We start from the raw sequence: 18,956 nt of genomic DNA on the forward strand, positions 1-18,956 counted from the left end.
ATCTCCTGGAGCTCTGTCCACTTCTCTCTGGGAACTTCTAGACGTGGGCATGTCAAGCTCAAAGTGGTCCTGCCTAGTAAGAGCAGGTGTGGCTTCTCCCTATGCCAGCCTGCTGCTCTTGTCTGGACAGCCTGCTTGAGTGCTCATGGAGACAGAATGGGTGGGTGGCACGTTGGTCCTTTTTCCCACTAGGCAGCTCTGGAACTCTGCATAGCTGTAATGTCTAATGTACTCGGCCTTGTAAGACAGCAGCTGCAATTAAAGTTCATGTGCACCTCAAATCTCATTGTTTCCAGTGAGTTCAACTTGCTTTTAAAGAAAATTGTGATATTTATCAACTACCCCAACTTCTCCCTCATCTCCTCAACATGCTTTCTCACCCAACTCTGTCCTTTAAAAAAAAAAAAAATTAGGTCCAGTTAGTGCTGCCCATGTGCGAGTCACCCATTGCATCATGGGAAACCTACCAGTTGGGGGAGCATCCCTGCCCACCTCGACCTCCAACCCCGTGCACACTTAGATCTTGCACTGGTAGAGACTAAAGCTGCTGAGTTCCTGGATGCAGCAGCCATGTCCAGAACACAGCACTTCACAGCCTCCTCTCCCAGACACTCCCTGAACCTTCAGTGTGTGTTGGGGACACTGACACAGATGTCACATTTAGACTGGACCACCTTCAGCTTTCTTCATGCTGTGCTCATGGTGTTATCACGATTCAGTCCCTTGGCCACTTAAGTGTCCCAGTAGTTTCCCCGAGTGTGCCTCCAACAGTCGTGTGGGTAAAGGCAGTCATTTCACTGCAGTTTCTGGGGTGACTTCCCCGAAGACTTCCACCAAGTCTGCATGCAGTCCCCTTTGGGAACTGGGGAGAGCAGCAAATGGGCCTAGATGTACCTGATGCAGCCTGAAGTTTGTGCTCCCTCCAACCACCAGGGAGCCAGGGCTACCATTCTCAGACAGCCGTCTTTCTGTGCGGCTCCTGTAAGTCACTCTGTGTCTCTGCAGGAACCACAGTTAACACAGGTCTCTGGTACACTCAGCCACAGGCAGCTCAGGACCCCCATGCACACCTAACTGCCCCGTGAACTGTTTGTTCGGGTTCTTCTGAAAACAAGGGATGCCAATCCTGTTGTAGTTGCTATGATCAAGGGGAAAGACATGGACTTCTTGAGCAGTGGGGATGAACCTAAGGCCAGCGTTGCTTCGTGGGGATGGGAGCAAGGCCGTCTTGGATGCACTAGCCTCCATGATGTCACCTAGAATACAGGCTGTATGCTTGCTGTGTGGGCCTGACACTCACCCACCAGGGACAAGTCGGGGAAGGCGCAGCTGACTGCTGTCATCTTCTCCCCTTGCAGGTCACCTCCAATGAGAAGCACCTGGAGAGCATCAGGAACACTGGCAACCTTCTGCAGGCCCTGAGGCGCCTGGCTCCAGCTCACAGGTATGAGAGCCAAGTGGCTGACTGCTCAGGTCAACAAACGTTCTCAACCATTTTTGTCTCCCATATCAGGTGCCACCATCTTGTGGCCTGTCGCTGTACAATGGGACTCCTCCCATTGTGGAAACACAGGCCTGGTGGTGGGAGACCATGGGAAGTCAGCAGTCTTGACCCTGACCACAGCACCAGGCTGCCTTCCTCAGCCCATCTTTAGGGGATCTACATGCAGCAGTGACAATGTGGGACTGCCCTGCCAGCCAAGAAGTATGTCACACACACTGAAGGCAGACGTGGCCCTCAGCGGAAGGATGACACTTGCAGTGAAAGCCAGAGGAACCCAATCTAGAAAGCAGGGCTGTGGCTTACATGTCCACCCATCAGTTCAGAGCTGCAGCCTGGCCAGTGGCCACAGAGCCCAGAGAGATAGCTCTGGTCCCTGCATCCCCTACCCTGGGGAGGAGCCACCTCCTAACTTTCACAGAACCCAACCTTCACTGGTATCTGGCATCTCCAGGGTGCGTCTGGGAAACACTGAGGCCCCACAAAGGCGACCCCATGCAGCAGCTCACACTCCAGTCCCGTAAGGTCAGGAAGAGAAGCTGGCGTGGATGTGTGTGTGTGTGGGGGGGGGGGCTCCTCACCTGCCAGGACCCATGGTGTGAGATGCAGGCCAAGAACACGGCTCAGTGCCCAGGGTGGACAGACCAAGCAGGGAGGTCCCTCCTCCTTCCTGCCAGCCATCTGGGCCTCCACACCTGCTGAGGCTGTTTGTCCTGAGACCAAAGGTAGCTTATTTTTGTGCTGGACTTAAATTTGGATCAAATGTGTCCAAAGGAGGCTTAGCGTTCTTCAAGACTTATGCCCTCTCCACCCACACTTCCAGGATGCAGGCAGCCCTTGCCCTGTCTGCCTGGGGTTTGTTCAGATACCCCACCTGCAAGGGCGGGGTGAGTGGGTGGCATGGCTTTGTTTAGACTTAGCCCTGCTGGGAGGCTGGCCTTCCACCCCTGCCAGTCCTCCGGGGCTTTGGTGGGTAGTGTGGCCCCAAGTGACTGGCCTGGGCTCTGCCAGAAGAAGGCCAAGTTCAAAGACATTCCACCATCCCTCAGGGCCTTTGATGCGCAGAGCAGGAATGCGTGGAACTGTCTCTGAGTGGCAGCCCGGTCCCCCAGGCAGCGGCTCTAACGGTGAACTCCACCCACCTGGTTTATTTGCTAACAGCTCTCTATCTCCCTGCCTTTGAGAGCACCTGCCACCCATGGTCTGCTTCCTGGGGGGCTGCCCCAGTGGCACGCTTTTCTTTGCTCACAGCCTGGTTTACATGTGTCTCAAACATAACGAGCTTCTATTTTAGGCTCCTAATTGCCCACTTGCCATGCCCAAGCAGTACCCATAGTTCCTGGTACCCGCACAGAGCAGGGAGGGCAGTGGGTGTGGAGAGGTCTGGGAAGAGGGACTTGGGTTGGCAGGCAGGCTGGCTGTGCTGGTGCCCAGGTCCTGACGTTGAGGCGTAGCTGGGACTGTGACATTGGGGCTTTAACATGGGCTTTTCTGAGAAAAAGCTGGTCCCTCAGGTACATGGCCTCTGAAAGGGAGCATCTGACCACTCCCGCCCATTAAACAGTCTCTTTGCTCTTCCACAGCTCGCCTGTTGACACCACTGTGGCTTCCTTGGCCCTAGAACTCCTCCAGGCTGTTGGGCACTAGACAAGGCCGCCCAATGGCTCATGGTCAGCTGCACCGTGAGGTCAGATCCCACACATTTCTCCTTCCCACCAGCCTCAAGTGGAGCTAATAAAATCACTGGGCCAAAACCTGATGCCTCAAGCCCTCCTCTTCCTCTGCAGAGGCCAAGCAAGCCTCGAGGCCTCTGCAGCAGCTCCGGAGCACCTTTCCCAAAGCCTTACCTTCCCCTGGTGTTTTGCAGTCGCTTCCTTTCCTTCTCAGCAACAGAGGATTCCAAGAATTCTAGGGAGGCCTGGGCGAGACTCACACAGCAGTCCAATGTGCAAGTGGAGTGCCGAACACTAGCGTCCACCCAGCTAGAGGGGATGGTGATGAGCCAGCAGAATTGCTCATCCCTCAGACTTTACCATTTCTGCCAAGGTCTGGTGGATGCTCAAGGTTGTGGGGCTGCTGTGTGGGGTGGGGCCTGGGCAGTTTCAACTAGATGAGCTTAGGCCTCTGGAACAGCTTTGAACCAGTTTTCCGGGGAGAGGTGTGCACAGCCAGACCAGGTCAGGCAGGTAGGCAGAGTATCCCTCTGTAGCAGGGAACACGGGCCTACATTCATCAGCAGCCCTGCTGTGACATGATCTCAATAGCTTGCCAGCTCCAATTTAGCCTCATGACTGACCACATCAAAGGCAGCCATGCCAATTACCTTTAGTCCCCACGCCACCTGCAAAGGCCTCAGCCTCCTCTTGCCCACAAGGCTCCATGGCATGACTGGATTCAGGGTTGAGTCCACTGTCCCGAGCATCCCAAGCAGGACTTGGCTGGAAGCTCTAAGATTTCACACAGCTCCAGTGATGTCACCAGGCTGTACAGCTAAGTGGTTCTGGCCTGAGTGCATTATGGATGCTCTAAGAGAGAGGCCCAGGTCATATCTCCCTTTGTTCAATGCTTGAGCTCTGGAATCCTACAGGGAACTGCTTCAAAGCAATGGGACATTCCTCCTCCCCTTTCTAGCAGAACCCAGAGCAATCTAAAACAGGAAGGTTTTAACATTCCAGAACATTCTGTTAGGTGGCTGGCTTACAGACAAAGGGTCTGGTGGTGTGAAGTAGAGCTCTGGTCTTACTAGAGGCTAGGCCTGCCCACCCGCCCGCCCCCCAACTGCTGTGGAGACTAGGAGCGCGCTGGGTGGGGAGAGAGCAAATACAATTCCTCCTTTGCCTTCCCTGAGCTCCAGGATTCTGGTGGTGGCCAGCAGTCCAGACCCAGGCTTCTGCCCGCACCGCTCAGTCCCTACCTTCGCCCTCTCCCCAACAGCCCCCAGCTCAAGCCCTTTGCTTTACCCACAGTCTGAGAGCAGGGCGGGATGTGCTGACTCTCAGGAAACTCCAGAGGGTAAGCGGCCACAGCCGTTCTGGAGGATACCTAGATAGCAGCGGTGGTTGGCTATAGGTTCATTGCCATGTCCGCATCTTTTGTTTCCTGCACGAACTCCCAGGATATGGGGCTGACGTTTTCCTGTGCTCTGGCAGCTCTGGCTGTTAACAAGGTGAGTGTAGGATTCGCGTCTCCCCAATGGACAGCTCACAAGGTGCCCTTTACCACCTTCCCCAGGCACTGAAACTGGAGCTCACTAATGAATCTCCCCTGCTAGAGCAGCTAGGAGCCCTGGGGTAGAGGACTAGCTGGTTTAGACAAGAGCCGACAGGCCCACAAACAGATCCAGTTGAACTTTGTGCAGCAGGTGTTCACAAGGCGGGCGGTGCTATCACTTGTTTTGCATGTTCAAGACCTAGAATACCCCAAAGCCTGCAGCCATGAAAGCCTTGTTCTCTGCTTTATTATTTATGTAATCTCACAGCGATTTTCTGCAAACCCAACTCTATGAAGGACCACTGAAGAACGGTCAGATGACAGCTGGCTTAGCTGCCGGGGTTACTATTATTCAGTGCTCTGCCCAACTGCACCTCAAGCCCTTGACTGTCTGGAGTAGTTCTGCTGGCCCCATCCAAAACGACAAAGGGCGGGGTTTCCATTGCTCATGCAGATATACACATGGTGCTGTTCCGAGCCCAACTGTCTGGACCTCTCCTTTTGAAAAAGCATGCATGCCCTTCCCAGTGCACTCCTTTCTGGGATCAGCTCCTGCCTTCCACCTTGTCTAGACCCCAGCTGGCACCTCTGGGAAGGACTTCCTCACAAGGCCCTCCTGTGGACTAGAATGCTGTCTAACAGGCACAACCTTAAAACCCAGGAAACCAAACAGCTCTCTCAGGCACAGAACATTCTCTCTTTGGAGGACCCAAACATGAGTCTTACCAGGTCTGCACAGGAAATGTACCAAAGCTGCTTGTCAGACTCACCACCAGGACAGCTCTCGAGGGCCCATTCTGGTTCTGATTGTGTTCAGATAAACTTAGCTTTTAAAAAGTGGAAGGGCTGCCCTCTCCAAGTGCTCCGTCCTGTGCAGGGGGACGATACCGCCCAGGAGGGGCTTAGTTACTGCTCACTAAGACTACTGTAGGAAAGAGGATAAGCTGAAGGAGCCAGCCACACAGGCTTGATGCGCCCTTTGGTCAGAGCGCCAGGAAACATCCACACTTCCTTCCTCTGGTTTGCAGGGTCTCTGGTGTGACATTGCTAATGGATGCTGAACCCTGACAACCTGGGCACCTTGATGGCTTGCACCACTTCTTCCCTCATCAACCATCTCAGGACAAATCACATGACACAAGCGAATGAATTAAAAGTTTAATTCTGAACCATTTTATAACCGTTTCTCTTGAAGCATTGGATCACAGCAGGTTACAACAACTTTGGGATAAAAGGCAACTGGTAAACTGTCCAAAACAAGGCTCAAATAACACCTCTTACTGATGGACCCTACCGCACGTATCCCCGATAAAGTTTTTGTTCAAAAACATGAAATAGATCCACCTGCTTATTTTAAGCATATTAAAAAGGAAACTAACCGGACCATTTCTATCTGTCTATTTATACAAAAGGCTACACAATGTTACACGTCTCCAGATTACGATTAGCGTGATTATGAATTAGTGTTCTACACCATTACTCAGTTCTTAGAAATCAGAAATTGCTGTAGCAGGTTCACTAGAACATAACACTACGAGACTTAAAACTAACGGTTACTGCAGAAAATGAAAGCTACTTCAAAGCAAGCAAAGTCAGTACCATTACAGATATTAAAACAAAACAAAACAAAACAAAACAAAAAAAACAGCAAGGCTAGGGTTTGATAACGCCATCGTGTGATCCATTCTTGTGCACTCTTCACTGCGTGAGTCACTCCCAAATCCATTTGTATCATTACTCCTCGACCAAAAAGGACCACAACAAAAAGTTGACTTCGACTGTTCCCATAGGAAACTCAGTTGGTTAGTGTGTCAGGCACTTTCTGAGATACCAGCCCACCCCTCGAGCCCTCTCAGCAACTCTACAGGCCAATCACAATGCAAGTTCAGACAATACAGCTGTATAGAGAGAAAGGCTGCTATTAATGTTGAAGACAGCAAATGTTACTCGTCTGAGTATAACGCTGCAAAAGCTGTGGCAAAAACATCAAAGTGAGAAACTTCCACACACGAACATCCTTCCAAGGTCTGTGTCTGTTTTGTGGCAGATTTACAAACAGGTCTAAAACCATCCCACCCCACCAAGTCTTTCTGAAGTTCTGTAGGCAGAGTAAGTGTTCCACCCACACTGGCTTTTACAAGCTGCTTACCTAAAGGACGATTTACAGGTCAGTATCAAACCAGGCCAGCTGATTGCTGTCACCTGGGGGCAGCCCATCCATCAGGTCCTGGGCATGTCCCAGATCTGGCAGCCCATCAACTGGATAGTCAGCACCAGGGTGGTGGCCACCCATCTCATGCTCCATCATAGGGTCCATCCCCAAGGCATCCTGGCCATATCCACCAGAGTGGAAAGAACGGTAACTGGGATCTGGAAGAGTCAGGGTGTCCACAGACAGGCAAAGGAGAGAGGAAAGACAGGTTAGCTGTGGTCAGGACATTTTGCCAGGAACTAGTCTCTAAGTAATTACACAACACCAGGCCTCACAACAGCTCCAGAAACCACCATACACCACAGCAGTCTGCCTTCAACACATTTGCCCTGGCAGAGCATGAGGCAGCAGATTACTGTGCCTGACTTTCTGGCCTAGCTGGCATGTAAACTGCCTATCTCAGTTTGGGTGAGAAGCCAGGGAGCTCCAGCAGTTCCTGGGTGATGGCCGCTGCACTTTTTTGCTGCTCAAATCTGCACCAACTATCAATCACCCACCCCAACCCTCCCCTCTCCACATAAAGGTACCATGACGGGCTGTTTAATCAAAGAGGGAAAGTCGGGGGACAGAAAGGGCTGGCAGGAGGAGCATCTAACTGCAGCATGCCACAGTGAGCTTCCTGTGCTCCACTAAGACTGCTATTGACTCTGGAATTCAGGGACCACCTCAAGTGCAGCTACCACTTCCTCCACTCCAGGCTCCCAGGTGAGTGGGCCAGCCCTGAGAATCAATGCTTTACAACATACCATCCTGGCGATATCCAAGGGCTTCTCCCTGGGCACCAATGTCTAGTCCAAGATCAGCAGTCTAAATGGGTACAGGGCAGAATATAAATTTCCAAAACCACACTTGAATATTTATAAACGTAAGATCAAAAGACAAAGAATGCAAACTGCACATAGCATTAAAATGTTCACTAATTCTTTCTAAAAGCAGCCATACTGTTCCAGAGCTAGAGGAACAGCAGTCAACAGAGATGGCTCTAACGCTGAGTGGGCAGTGGCTGGAATAGCAAAGGCATCAATGGGAACAGGTTTGGGATGTGGGTGGGGGAAGTTGAGGGCTCAGGTCAGAACATGTTGTGATGCCTACGAATGCCTACTGAACACCCAGCTCTCACATTACTCACTGTTTGGAACCCAAGACTGCACTCAACAAACACCACCCACTGAGACTGTGCACCCTAGTTGGGACTACAGGGTATCTAAAATGTACTTCTAGGGAAGTTTACCAGAAACCATGATTCACATAACTCTGAGGACGATTAACAAATTCAAGGAGAAAGTATATGTAAAGGAGACTGTTGTAAACACAGTACTGATAAACTGACTCCCAATCAAGTGCTCAGCAGACTATCTTTCCTCGTAGTCCCTTCTCATGTGTTACTGAGTTCTGAGAGAGACAGCTTACAGACACCGCAGAGCCAAATGAATACGCAGAACTGGTCGCTGGGCAGGCCCCCCACTTGCCTACCTCATTCCAAGCCATTGGCTCTGTCCTGAAGAGGGAACTGGTCAGCTCAACTGAAAGCCGTTTCTTATAATCCTGTGGCTTGTCCTCAGACATTCGGAATAAAACAGCGGCTGCATAGGTTGCTGGGAAAGGAAGAGGAAGTGGCCCTTTCAGGATAGGCCCAGCAACAGCGCACATGTGGCTACTAATGGGCGGAGAGGCTCCTCTACTCACCCACGCCTTCGTTCCTGGAGTGGAGTAATTCTGTCAGGGGAGCTGTGGCTCCCTCAGCTTCAATGGCTTCTGCAGCCTCCTTGTCCTGAGCAAGTTCACAGAGGACCCCAGCAGCTACTCTTTGGATATTTTCGATGGGGGAATAAAGCAACTATGGAGAAAACACAGAAACAAGAACCAATTAATCCCAAAACAAAGCAAGGCATGTGCCCAAATGTACAAAATTGCCACTGTGGGGTGTCAGGAGCACCCACTCAGCTGTGTCACACAAGAAGGCTGCTCTGGAATAAAGGTTCTCAGTCATGACCCGGTTCTTTGGGGGTGGGGGCTGTGCTCTGCCCCTCCCTCCTGAGGCTCTAGTCCCAACGCTCCTAAAAACGAAGGTCTTCAATTCTCTCAATTTTTAGGAACAAAAGGTCGGAAAGGCCCCCATCTGAAGTCAACTCACCTGCACAAACAGTGGAATGGTATTGAGTCCTCGTATTACAATCCGGTTGTGAACATCCCGAGCGAGGATGTGAAGAGCTCCGGTACACCCTTCCACGATCTCTTCCATGCGGACGCCCTCCTAAGAGAAAAGCCATCAACAAGCGGGCACTCTCTGAGCAGCAATTGCTACTCTAGTCACACTGTCTCCAAAGGTCCTCAGAGCTTGCCCAGTGCTCAGGATGGAGGGTTCCCGCACACTGATGGCAGCAGGCCTTCTCCCTGCACAGGGCCAGCAGCCCTCCTGTGCTCTGTGGCTTCGAGATCTGCAGGTTCAACTAACCACAGACTGATCAAATGTAGCAGCAGGAAAGCCTGTGCCTGTGCCAAGAGCAGTCTGACTCGAGCAACTCATTCTGTCTCTCTTCATGCACCCTACAGGGTTAGCATGACCCAAGGGCAAACATAGGCACAATGTAAAAACAAGCGACTTGAGCTTCTGCAGATACAAACGCACAGACACTGAGGGTCGACAAGTGTTCAGCTTTCCTGCCCTTCTATCCCCTAAGCCAGCACGCTCACTGCATGGCAGAGCACAACCACGCTGGGTTTGCCTTACGTGAACATGGGCCACCCTGATGATGGCTCTTCCCTCGTGCCCCTCTATTTCTTCACATGTGTCTGGTGACAACTTTACTCCAGGAGAATGCCCACTGCTGGTATCTCCCAAGCCTACTCAGGCAGCACTATGCTGAGTACACTTACTTCCTAATCTAGGACTGAGTTATATTACAACTCTGCGACTTTTATAGTCAACTGGATTTCTGTGAGAACACAGAAATTTCCTTAGACTGTAGGTGGCACCTTAAGTATGAGGCCATCCTATGGAGAAGGGCCAATAACTGTAGAAAGCAAATCCACAGAACTGCAGTATGGGTTCTAAAACCTGCTGTGGCAGGCTTCCTCCTCTCTGTATTCTGAAGTGGGGGGAAGAAACTGCCAGAGTTGGATTCAAATATGGCTGTGGTAGATTTCCTACACGAGCACTGGCATTCAAGGCCTAATCCCACAACAGTACATTATACCCCGCATTCCCATTTTAAGGCTGACCAGGGAAACCCCTCCAGAGCTTATGTCATACCTCTTTTCTCTGGAAACCAACGAAACAGGTCAGGTATGTTAGTGGCCCTTCAGGATGGGGGTGGAGGCAGCATATGTAGATTATGCATTCACGCACACTCACCTCCAAACAACCAAGTGTCACAAAGATTTACCTACCACAAACTGCTGCTGTGTTCCACCCATGGAGGTGCGCCGCTGGGTGTCCTGATGGGCTCGAACAAGCAGCTGAACTAGTCGTGGAATGGCACCCTGCTCCCGCAAAGGTGCGTGATTTGCTGGGCAAAGGGCAAGGTTTCGAATCAATCCAACAGTCGCCTACACAAAGGGAAGAATTGGTGTACAACATAACCAAATCACAGGCGGCACCGAGTATAAACACTTGGGAATCCACCACCCTGCTCTACTCCGAGCCAACCATGCCAACAGACAATCCCAAGTTAAAATCTCTCTGCCCAGCAGTGCAGACAGGTTACCTTGATCAGAGGCCAGTGGGACGGTGGGTGCAGGAGCTTAACTACCACAGGGAGCCCATAATGAAGACGCACAGCATTCTGGGCCATCTCAGCTTCCTGATGCCGACTGGTCAGATGACGAAGAGCACAGATGGCAGGCTCAGTGATGTCCTCCCTGTCACCAGCACGAAGGACAGTACGCACAAGAGCCTCTATACCACCCACTTGGCACACCATCATCTTGTTTTTGTAATTATTGCAAGTGAGGTTAGAAAGAATTCCAGCTGCACAGGTGACCACGTTTATGTCATCTGAGCCCAGAAGCTGCACGAGAGTCCCAAGGAGACCTTCCATCCCTTCCTGTGGAGATAAAAACATGCTGAGTTCAGGGCTCATGGAGACCCCAGCACCAAGGCAGCAGCGTCTGCACAACATACCTGTTTAGTTGCAGCATCTGAAAGATTTCTAAGAGTCCAAAGACAGTTCTGAACAAGTCGCTGACTCGGATCTGTCAGGTGAAGTCCTAGTGCCTGCATCCCACCTACAAAGTTAGACAAGGCAATGGCTCTCAGCTAGGTGTGCCTGTCAGCCCTTACAGAAAGTGACCCCTAAGAACTTTTCCCCACTCTACCTCGCCATTGACAACTTCTGTCAAATAGCTGCTGTTTCCTTATATTAAAGATGGAAACAGCATCACCATTTCTGTCTGTCTTGTAGGTGACAACATCCCCACCAACTCCTTTCCTTCATTCAGCCACTTCCAGAGTAACCCTGAACTGCAGACGGAGCAGTGCACAGAGGCCATGGCCGGCAGTCACAAACAGTTGGCACAGAAGAAAGCTCTGTAATCCCCAACAGTCATTAAGTCGCCAGCAAGTCTTGACGCACAAATGTAAAGACACTATGGGCTCGGCACTGTAGTAGCCCTAGATAGTCAGGACTGCCTAAGCCCGAGTTTAAGGACAGCCTGGGCAACACAGCGACAGCCCATATAAAAAGTCACTTGAAACACAACCCAGGGTTCACGTTTCCTGTTTGAGTCTTTATCCTGACAACCCTTGCATAGCACCGACCTTCACCTGAAATCACTTCTGAACAATGAGAGACAGGTTCTCACCTCCTTGTCCATCTCCTCAAATCTGGCTAACACCTAGCTTACCTTTCATCATGATAAAGATGGTCTCCCAAAGATGCCTTCCTCACAGCTTACCACCCTAGCCACGGGCAGCAACCTGTGTTGAGGTTGAAGCTCTGCCTTTCTTAAATAGCTGACCACTCTCCCCAAAACTTCCTCCTCTCCCTTTATACATTAACTCAGAAAGCGCATCTTGCCCCAGATGTTCATCATTACAGCTCAAGAGACTTCCAAGACACAGAGGCATTCTGACTGAGTGGTAGAAGTCCCACCCAGCTACTCTTGAGACACCCTCTCCTTTCCTGTCATAAACTCAGGCAACTTATAGCTCTTAGCCTGGCTTTCCTGTCATTCTAATCCACCCTTTGAGCTGTCTGCTGATCTGTCATTCTGATTCGTTACTTCCTTTAATTATTTTATTAATAAATAAGCAAACCCCGACAGTTCCACTTAATCTGCACAATGCCAAAGGCCACTTCCCAGTGGTTTGCTCCTGGAGCCTCACTGTTGTGTTTCTAAAGCTAGGCTGCTTCCTTTAGTGGTGCTCACTGCCTCAGTCGTCAACCTTGAGGACCTTTCGAATCTCCCCTCACCCAACTTACCAAAGGGAGCCAAGCACTCTCTACACATGTGGCATCCAAGCAGCAGCAACAAAACACACGCGTCATCCCAGTGCACCAGGGTCAGCAGTGCACCTACTGCTCACACTGCATTTAAACCAGCAGTCTACGTCCTCTTAGACACTGCCCCCAGTACTCCTCCTTCCTACCCAGAGAGCATCTAACCTCTGTCTGCGGCTCTGCTCCTCCTTCCCCACTGAGTTACCGTCCAGGCCTCCTCAGACACTGTCATTGCTATGTTCACGTCTGCCCTAATACACATCTCTGTTCTATTCTGAGACAAAGCCTTGCTAAGTATCCCAGGCAGTCCTAGAACTAACTCTTGACCCTCTTGGCCCTGGCTGAGTGATGCACCATATGCTCATCTCCACAAGACTGAGCACATGAACCACTTCTCTACCGCGCTACAAGATACATGGATAGGGTCAGATTACAATGCTTAGAGTATTTTAGGTGCTAAGTATATTCAAGATAAACAAATCTGAATAACTTGGGGGGGGGTCCTTAAAAGGCTTCCATGTACATGTTTCTAATTACTCCAGTACTTATCAGTCTACAAACATATGTTTAAACAAGTCTTACAGTGTCTCTAGGAAAACTCAGTAACCCTTCCACACCCTAAATCCAGAAGTGCCCCCAACAAGCAGACAGATGGGCGCTGCCCCACTGTGCCTCATCCTCAGCACTGCCTTCCACACAACGTCGCCATCACTTTCCTCTCCTCTCAGGGTCGGAAGTTTGGGTCAACAGCCTACGCAACAAGAGTACAAACCACATATTGTCTTTTCTTCTATCATCAAGTACACAACAACATAAATTATTGTATGCAAGTTGTCCCATTAAAATATGAAAAAAAAAACACCCAGGGAATAGCAAGAATCATTTTTTTTTTTAAATCTTAGAACCTCTGCTCACAGAGAACTAACAACAAATCACAAAAAATTCAGTAACCCAAGGACAAGCAAATGCTGTTTTAAGCATGGACTTGGGTGTTCCCCAGGGAATAAATAATCCAAGCATGTGTGTACTCACCGGCTTCTACAATAGCTGGCTTGTTGCTGGAGCAGACAGACAGCACCTTCAGCACTCTGCTTGTGGTCCACAGAAGCTTCTCATAGGTATACGTCCTCATTATATTTACTAAGGCTTGGGGTCCACCACTGGCCAGAATGATCAGCTAGAAAGATATAAACCATTACTCATAACATTCCAGAAATGCTGGAGCAGCCCCCTCACCAAGTTACTGTGCCATGGACAACTTTTAGCCAGCTCCATTCAATGGACCCTAGGATCCAGTCTCAACCTGGTGTGTGGCTCCTCTGCTGCAGCATTCTGCAGCAACCCAGGCTTGCCAGCTTGGGCTGGGGAGATGGCTGCTCTTCAGAGGACCTGGGTTCAATCCCCAGCACCCACAACTATCTGTTAAGTTCAGTTCCAGTGGACCCAACAGCCCCTCCCGAAGACATACATGCAGGCATAACGCCAATGCACATAAAATAAAAATAAATCATTAGAAAAAAAAATACATCAACTCTGGCTACCTCCCCACACTGAACATAAAAGAACATGCAAAGCAACCATGTTTGCCTGCAGCAGTAGTGAAAGTTCTGTCAGAACAGCCAGTTGGCAATGGGCATTAAGAGCCCACAGCCCCTGATCTTGATCTTCGTGCTGTGCACCTTCACAGGAACACTGCAGAATGACCACGCCCTCACCCTTCAGTCCTCTGCTCACTCCCACAAGCAGACTTCATTTTATTCCCATGCTCAAAGTTACATCTCCTGGTCTTTGGTATGCCCAACAAAGCCTTACAAGGTCTACCCAGCCAATCTACATACAGTCTTATCCCAAAAGTTTATCAAACAATGTCTTCGTGCCTTCCTTCTGACAGGGTTTCTCTGAAGCTTTGGTGCCTGTCCTGGAACTCGCTCTTGTAGACCACGCTGGCCTCGAACTCACAGAGATCCGCCTGCCTCTGCCTCCCGAGTGCTGGGGTCCTCCCTCCTCTTCAGGACTCTAATGGGATTCACCCTCTCACTTGCCTCACCTAGGAAGCAGGAAGCCCTTCCCTTCCTTTCAGAGATCTCCACAAGGCCCTCAAACAGTGTTCCTTCTGTTCTAGTCGAGTTGGTAAGTATTCCAAGGGTACCTGCTGCCCAAGGGTAAGGACTCAGGAGGCCTCAGCACACAGCACAGCAGCGCACACAGAGACAGTTAACGTTACAGGAAATGGATGCACACACACTGCAGGCACACAAGTCTGAGCTTGTGTGCTGACTTGGTGAACTGTGCTCTGTGACAACACCTTTCATTACTCTACCTTGCTCTCTTGATTGCCGTAAGCTAAGATCTGCAGGCAGTCTGTTGTAATAGCCAAGAACTTCACGTTTGTTTTGTTGAGCAAAGCAACCATTTTCTGCAGCCCACCGGCTAGGCGCACAGCCATTTTAGCACCTTCCTGATGTAGAAGGAGGTTGTGCAGCGTTGTGATGGCGTAGAACAGTACGGAATCCACTGGTGATCTGAGGAGAGAACTTTTGTCAGCCACACTGGCAACCTCTACTTCCTACCTTACCTTCTAGTTCTACAACCACACTTTCTTACCCAAGCATTTTCACCAGAGCAGGAATGCCTCCAGACTTAAAGATGGCCAACAAGCCCTCACGGTGGTGAGAAAGGTTGTGTAAAGTCCCAGCAGTACAACGAGCCGTTTCTACATCGTTTGTGTTCTGCATGGTGCGTACAATAGCAGACACCATCTGAGGAGAGCGCATGATGGCATGTCTGGAAGCTTCCTTTTTGGAAAGCTGATGGACCATAACAGCAGCTTTATTAACCACCACCTAGAGGACAGGGGATCAAGAAGCACCATTAGTTTCCAAATACTGACGTGGGGCAGTTTCTCTCAGAGTAAACGGGAAAGCAAACTGTGTAACTGCTCACCTGGTCTTCATCATTTAGCAGTTTTGTCAGCTCAGGAATTGCACGTGTGGCAAGTTCCGCGTCATCCTGATAGTTAATCAAATTAACAACTGCATGCTTCAGCATCTGTGACGGTTCAGCCAAGCGCTGGACATTAGTGGGATGAGCAGCGTCAAACTGTGTAGAAGGGATCTGCATGCCCTCGTCTAGTGTCTCAGGGAACATGGCAGCTCGTACCCTCTGAGCCCGAGTCATGGCGTACTGCCCGTCAATATCTGGGAACGGTAAATACACGTGAGACGTCACTGTCCTCAGAGTGAGGCTGTGCCCCACCTTTCATCCACTCCTCATTGTGCTCTGTCTAAGCCATCACACATCCGTGCTAAACACACAAATGCTTTTTACCAGCTACTTGCTCTTGAGTGAAGGACTGGGAAAAGCCTTGCTCCCACTCATATAGGACTTGGGAGGTGTCCACATCTTCTTCCTCAGGATTACCCTTGCCACTCAGGGAAGGCGCTGTGGTGGTGGCACCAGAATGGATTCCAGAATCTAGGTAAGACTGCTGTTGCCAGTGACTAACAGCAGCTTTTCTGTCTGGCTCCATGGCCATGTCCAGCTCCATCAGATCAGCTGTAAAAACAAAACATGTTAGTGCACCGAAAATGCCATCTAATTAAGACACCTGCAACAACTACCCACTGAAATACGTTTAGAAAGGCAGTCAAGGAGATCAGAATGACAGCCAGTATGTGTTCCATGACTGAACAGGGGGCGACCTAATGGCACTCAGGTTTAGAATCATCCACTCAGACTGGATTCCCAGGGTGGGCTGGCAAGCCAGTGAGACAGGGATGAGGAGCAGGGACTTAAAGGCAGACCCGCAGAGGCCATGAAGCAGCCCCCCAGTGCAGGCCTCAGTTCTATATGCATAACAAACCTTGAGTAGCCATTGTCCACGCAGGAGTGTCACAGCAGCTGCACACTAAGCTTCAGATACCCTGGGGGGAGGGGAAATCAATCATTAAAATATAAGCTTGATTTTAATTCAGGTGACTGAGATGCCTGCTACATGTGGTAGGCTATACTCCACCAACACAAACCAAAAGCCAACCTACTATGGGCTACACTGAGAACACAGGCCCTAAAGCCACAGCTACACCACCGACCTTCTGAGTGAAGGCTATGTCTCAGCAGAAACAGACTGCAGACACACAAGGCACCGAAGGAGAATGAAATGGCCACCCAATGAAAGACTGCAAAAGGAACACTATTTAAAATCCAATTGCACTGCGAATTCCTGAGGGCTAAAGATGCTCGGACTGTGCTAGGTGCCTCCGGAGGCAGTGGAGTTTTTAAAAAACACCAAATTTTTATAAAATAAACCAGTTGTTTTTTTCTGATATAACACACTGATCAGAATGGCTATTTATGCAATTTAAAAAGCAAAATTACTTTTCAAGCTACAGTATGAAGCACAAATAGAAATACACATATCAATAAGATTTGTCTAAATTAAGCAATGATGTACACACCATGGCAACTGGTATGGCTGCCCCATGATCAACCAAGTTTAACACTTCCCACAGGTAAATTTTGGTCTAAATTATGTCTGCACTTTGGTTTTACTGTACAATATTCAAGAAACATACAAAATCACCAAGAATAAGATGGAAGCTTAAGGCCCATGGCCCCTAAGTACTCTATGGACAGATTTCCATCACCAATGTCTGTCCCAAGCAGGTTCATCCTGCACTAGAGCTAACATAGTGAGGACTAATAAATTAACCCTGAGTGTGCAGAGATACAGGTAGAAAGGACACTTAGAATGATTCCATTTTCAATTCATGAAGAGATGATTTTGAATGTTTAATGAATCTAAGTTGGAAACCTCACATTAGTGACCATTTTTTTCTCAAAGTAGAAGGTGATACACTGTCTTTTCCCTTTGTCTTCTGAGAACTTTTTTACTCTGCAGCCCAGGTTGGCATTTCTTCTGCCCCAGCCTCTTGAATACCAGTACCACATCTGGGTTTCATCACTCTTCTGAGGCTAACGCGGGAAAACTCAAGTTGGATCCTCACTTCATGCTCCAGACAAACTGATACTTAAAGGGGGCCCTCTCCCTCAAGAATCTTGAACCCCACAGGACAGTGGCAACATACATCTTTAACCCCAACACTTGGGAGAGAGAGTCAGACAGATCTCTGTGAGTGTAAGACCAGCCTGGTCTACAGAGTGAGTTCCAGCAGGGCCACAAAAAAAAAAAAAAAAAAAACCTAAAAAAACCAAAGAAAAAAATTCTTATACCCTAGGATGAGGGCACAGCCGTGTGGTGGGGCACAGCAACTTTCCAACGTTAGCCAACAAACAAGCCCACTCCTCAACGTGGGGAGATTTGTTCACCTGAGGTAGGGCTGCCAGCCCGCAGGAAGCTGCAGTCTCAATGCAGCCTTTCAGAGGGAGACCTGAACCCAGTCTCTAACTAGCTCCTCAGCTGGTCAGCATGAACAGGCCTGGAGACCAGGCAGTGCCGCTCCTCCAGGCTGTGCATCTGCCTGTTTGCTCCTTATGCTGCACAACCCACACCCCTCCTCCTCCTGGGGAACCTGTGTCGAGAGCTCATCTGCTGATGTGGAGCCCCATTTATAATAACGTTACGGGGGAAGTGAGTTCATGCTCTGAACTCACAGTATCTGCATATGCTGGAGTCCTGAGTACAACATACATTAGCATAGAGTACTAGCACCTAAAAGAACACCCATGCACCATCCATGAAAACCACCTTCCTCCTCACAGCAACTCTGGAGAGGAAAAACAGGAGGAAAGGGGCGTCGGGTAAGTAGCAACCTGAAAGCTATAGAGAGAAACAAAACTCCAAGAATTCTTAGCATTATCCACCAAAAGAAACTGTTGAGTTCACCCTGTTCTGAGATGAGGAAAGTGGGGCAGCCTTGTACCAAGGAAACTTTTCCTCATCAGAGACTTCAGGCCAAGGGCTGGCTCTCTTCCAACACTCCCTGCCAATTATTAAGGAACCAACCTCAAGTTCCCGGTAATCAATGCTTTCTATCTGCCACTGTGGGAGACTCTTCAATATCAAAGGAAAAGCGCAAGAAAAGCAAACTCAGCAGAAACAGACAGTGCTCTTAAAATGAGTAAGTCGATGCCATAAACAGTTTAACCTAATATCCCCATGAAACTTGGAACAACAACAACAACAACAACAATCAAGCTAAATACTAACCAAAGTTACAAAGAAATGGGTGACGGATGTAGAAACCCAGGCATTTCAGCAAGAAACACAAGACAATATGAGGATAACCAGCCTAAGCACCCGTGACGGTGCTAGAGACCTCTGCAATGTCTGCAACCTCTGAGGAGGTGCATGTGGAGCTCGCCACTTCTCTTGCATCTTCCCAACCAGGCTAAGGAGCCTGCATTCACATCTATCTCTGGTTTGTTTCTTCTTGATACTTTACTTTTCCAATTATCTAGCAGCACAAAGATCACCTGACTCTGAACTATCTATAAATGTCTCTTGTAGAAATAGTATAGATCTACGCTAAAATTATTTTCCAAGTTTCCATCAAGATAAAATTATTCACCTTGTAATGAATTATTATAATTGTGGATAATGTCAGTGCACAAAGCATATACATTATAAAAC

At 49.4% G+C, this 18,956-nt stretch overlaps 2 protein-coding genes across 6 annotated transcripts in view; one reads left to right on the plus strand and one right to left on the minus strand.

Moving 5' to 3' along the window:
• The window catches only part of Ulk4 (unc-51 like kinase 4), a 296,222-nt gene extending 292,962 nt beyond the window's left edge, over positions 1-3,260 (plus strand). For all 4 annotated transcript variants that reach the window (XM_087905136.1, XM_087905134.1, XM_087905135.1 and 1 more), the window contains 2 exons: positions 1,359-1,444; positions 3,085-3,260. In XM_087905136.1, coding sequence (XP_087761262.1) covers positions 1,359-1,444; positions 3,085-3,148 — 150 coding nt within the window. In that variant the 3' untranslated portion in view covers positions 3,149-3,260. The remainder of the gene's footprint in view (positions 1-1,358; positions 1,445-3,084) is intronic.
• A 2,595-nt stretch (positions 3,261-5,855) lies between these two features.
• Ctnnb1 (catenin beta 1) overlaps positions 5,856-18,956 on the minus strand; it is a 28,188-nt gene continuing 15,087 nt past the window's right edge. For both annotated transcript variants that reach the window (XM_087905138.1, XM_087905139.1), the window contains exons 2-15: positions 16,227-16,287; positions 15,692-15,919; positions 15,308-15,561; positions 14,969-15,207; positions 14,685-14,886; positions 13,397-13,541; positions 11,047-11,150; positions 10,631-10,969; positions 10,314-10,472; positions 9,058-9,177; positions 8,610-8,760; positions 8,397-8,518; positions 7,670-7,730; positions 5,856-7,081 (exon numbers count right to left, since the gene is read on the minus strand). In XM_087905138.1, coding sequence (XP_087761264.1) covers positions 6,873-7,081; positions 7,670-7,730; positions 8,397-8,518; positions 8,610-8,760; positions 9,058-9,177; positions 10,314-10,472; positions 10,631-10,969; positions 11,047-11,150; positions 13,397-13,541; positions 14,685-14,886; positions 14,969-15,207; positions 15,308-15,561; positions 15,692-15,919; positions 16,227-16,239 — 2,346 coding nt within the window. In that variant the 5' untranslated portion in view covers positions 16,240-16,287 and the 3' untranslated portion in view covers positions 5,856-6,872. The remainder of the gene's footprint in view (positions 7,082-7,669; positions 7,731-8,396; positions 8,519-8,609; positions 8,761-9,057; positions 9,178-10,313; positions 10,473-10,630; positions 10,970-11,046; positions 11,151-13,396; positions 13,542-14,684; positions 14,887-14,968; positions 15,208-15,307; positions 15,562-15,691; positions 15,920-16,226; positions 16,288-18,956) is intronic.

The sequence above is a fragment of the Myodes glareolus genome, chromosome 4, assembly GCF_982192425.1.
Source record: "Myodes glareolus chromosome 4, mMyoGla1.1, whole genome shotgun sequence".
Classification (NCBI taxonomy): domain Eukaryota; kingdom Metazoa; phylum Chordata; class Mammalia; order Rodentia; family Cricetidae; genus Myodes; species Myodes glareolus.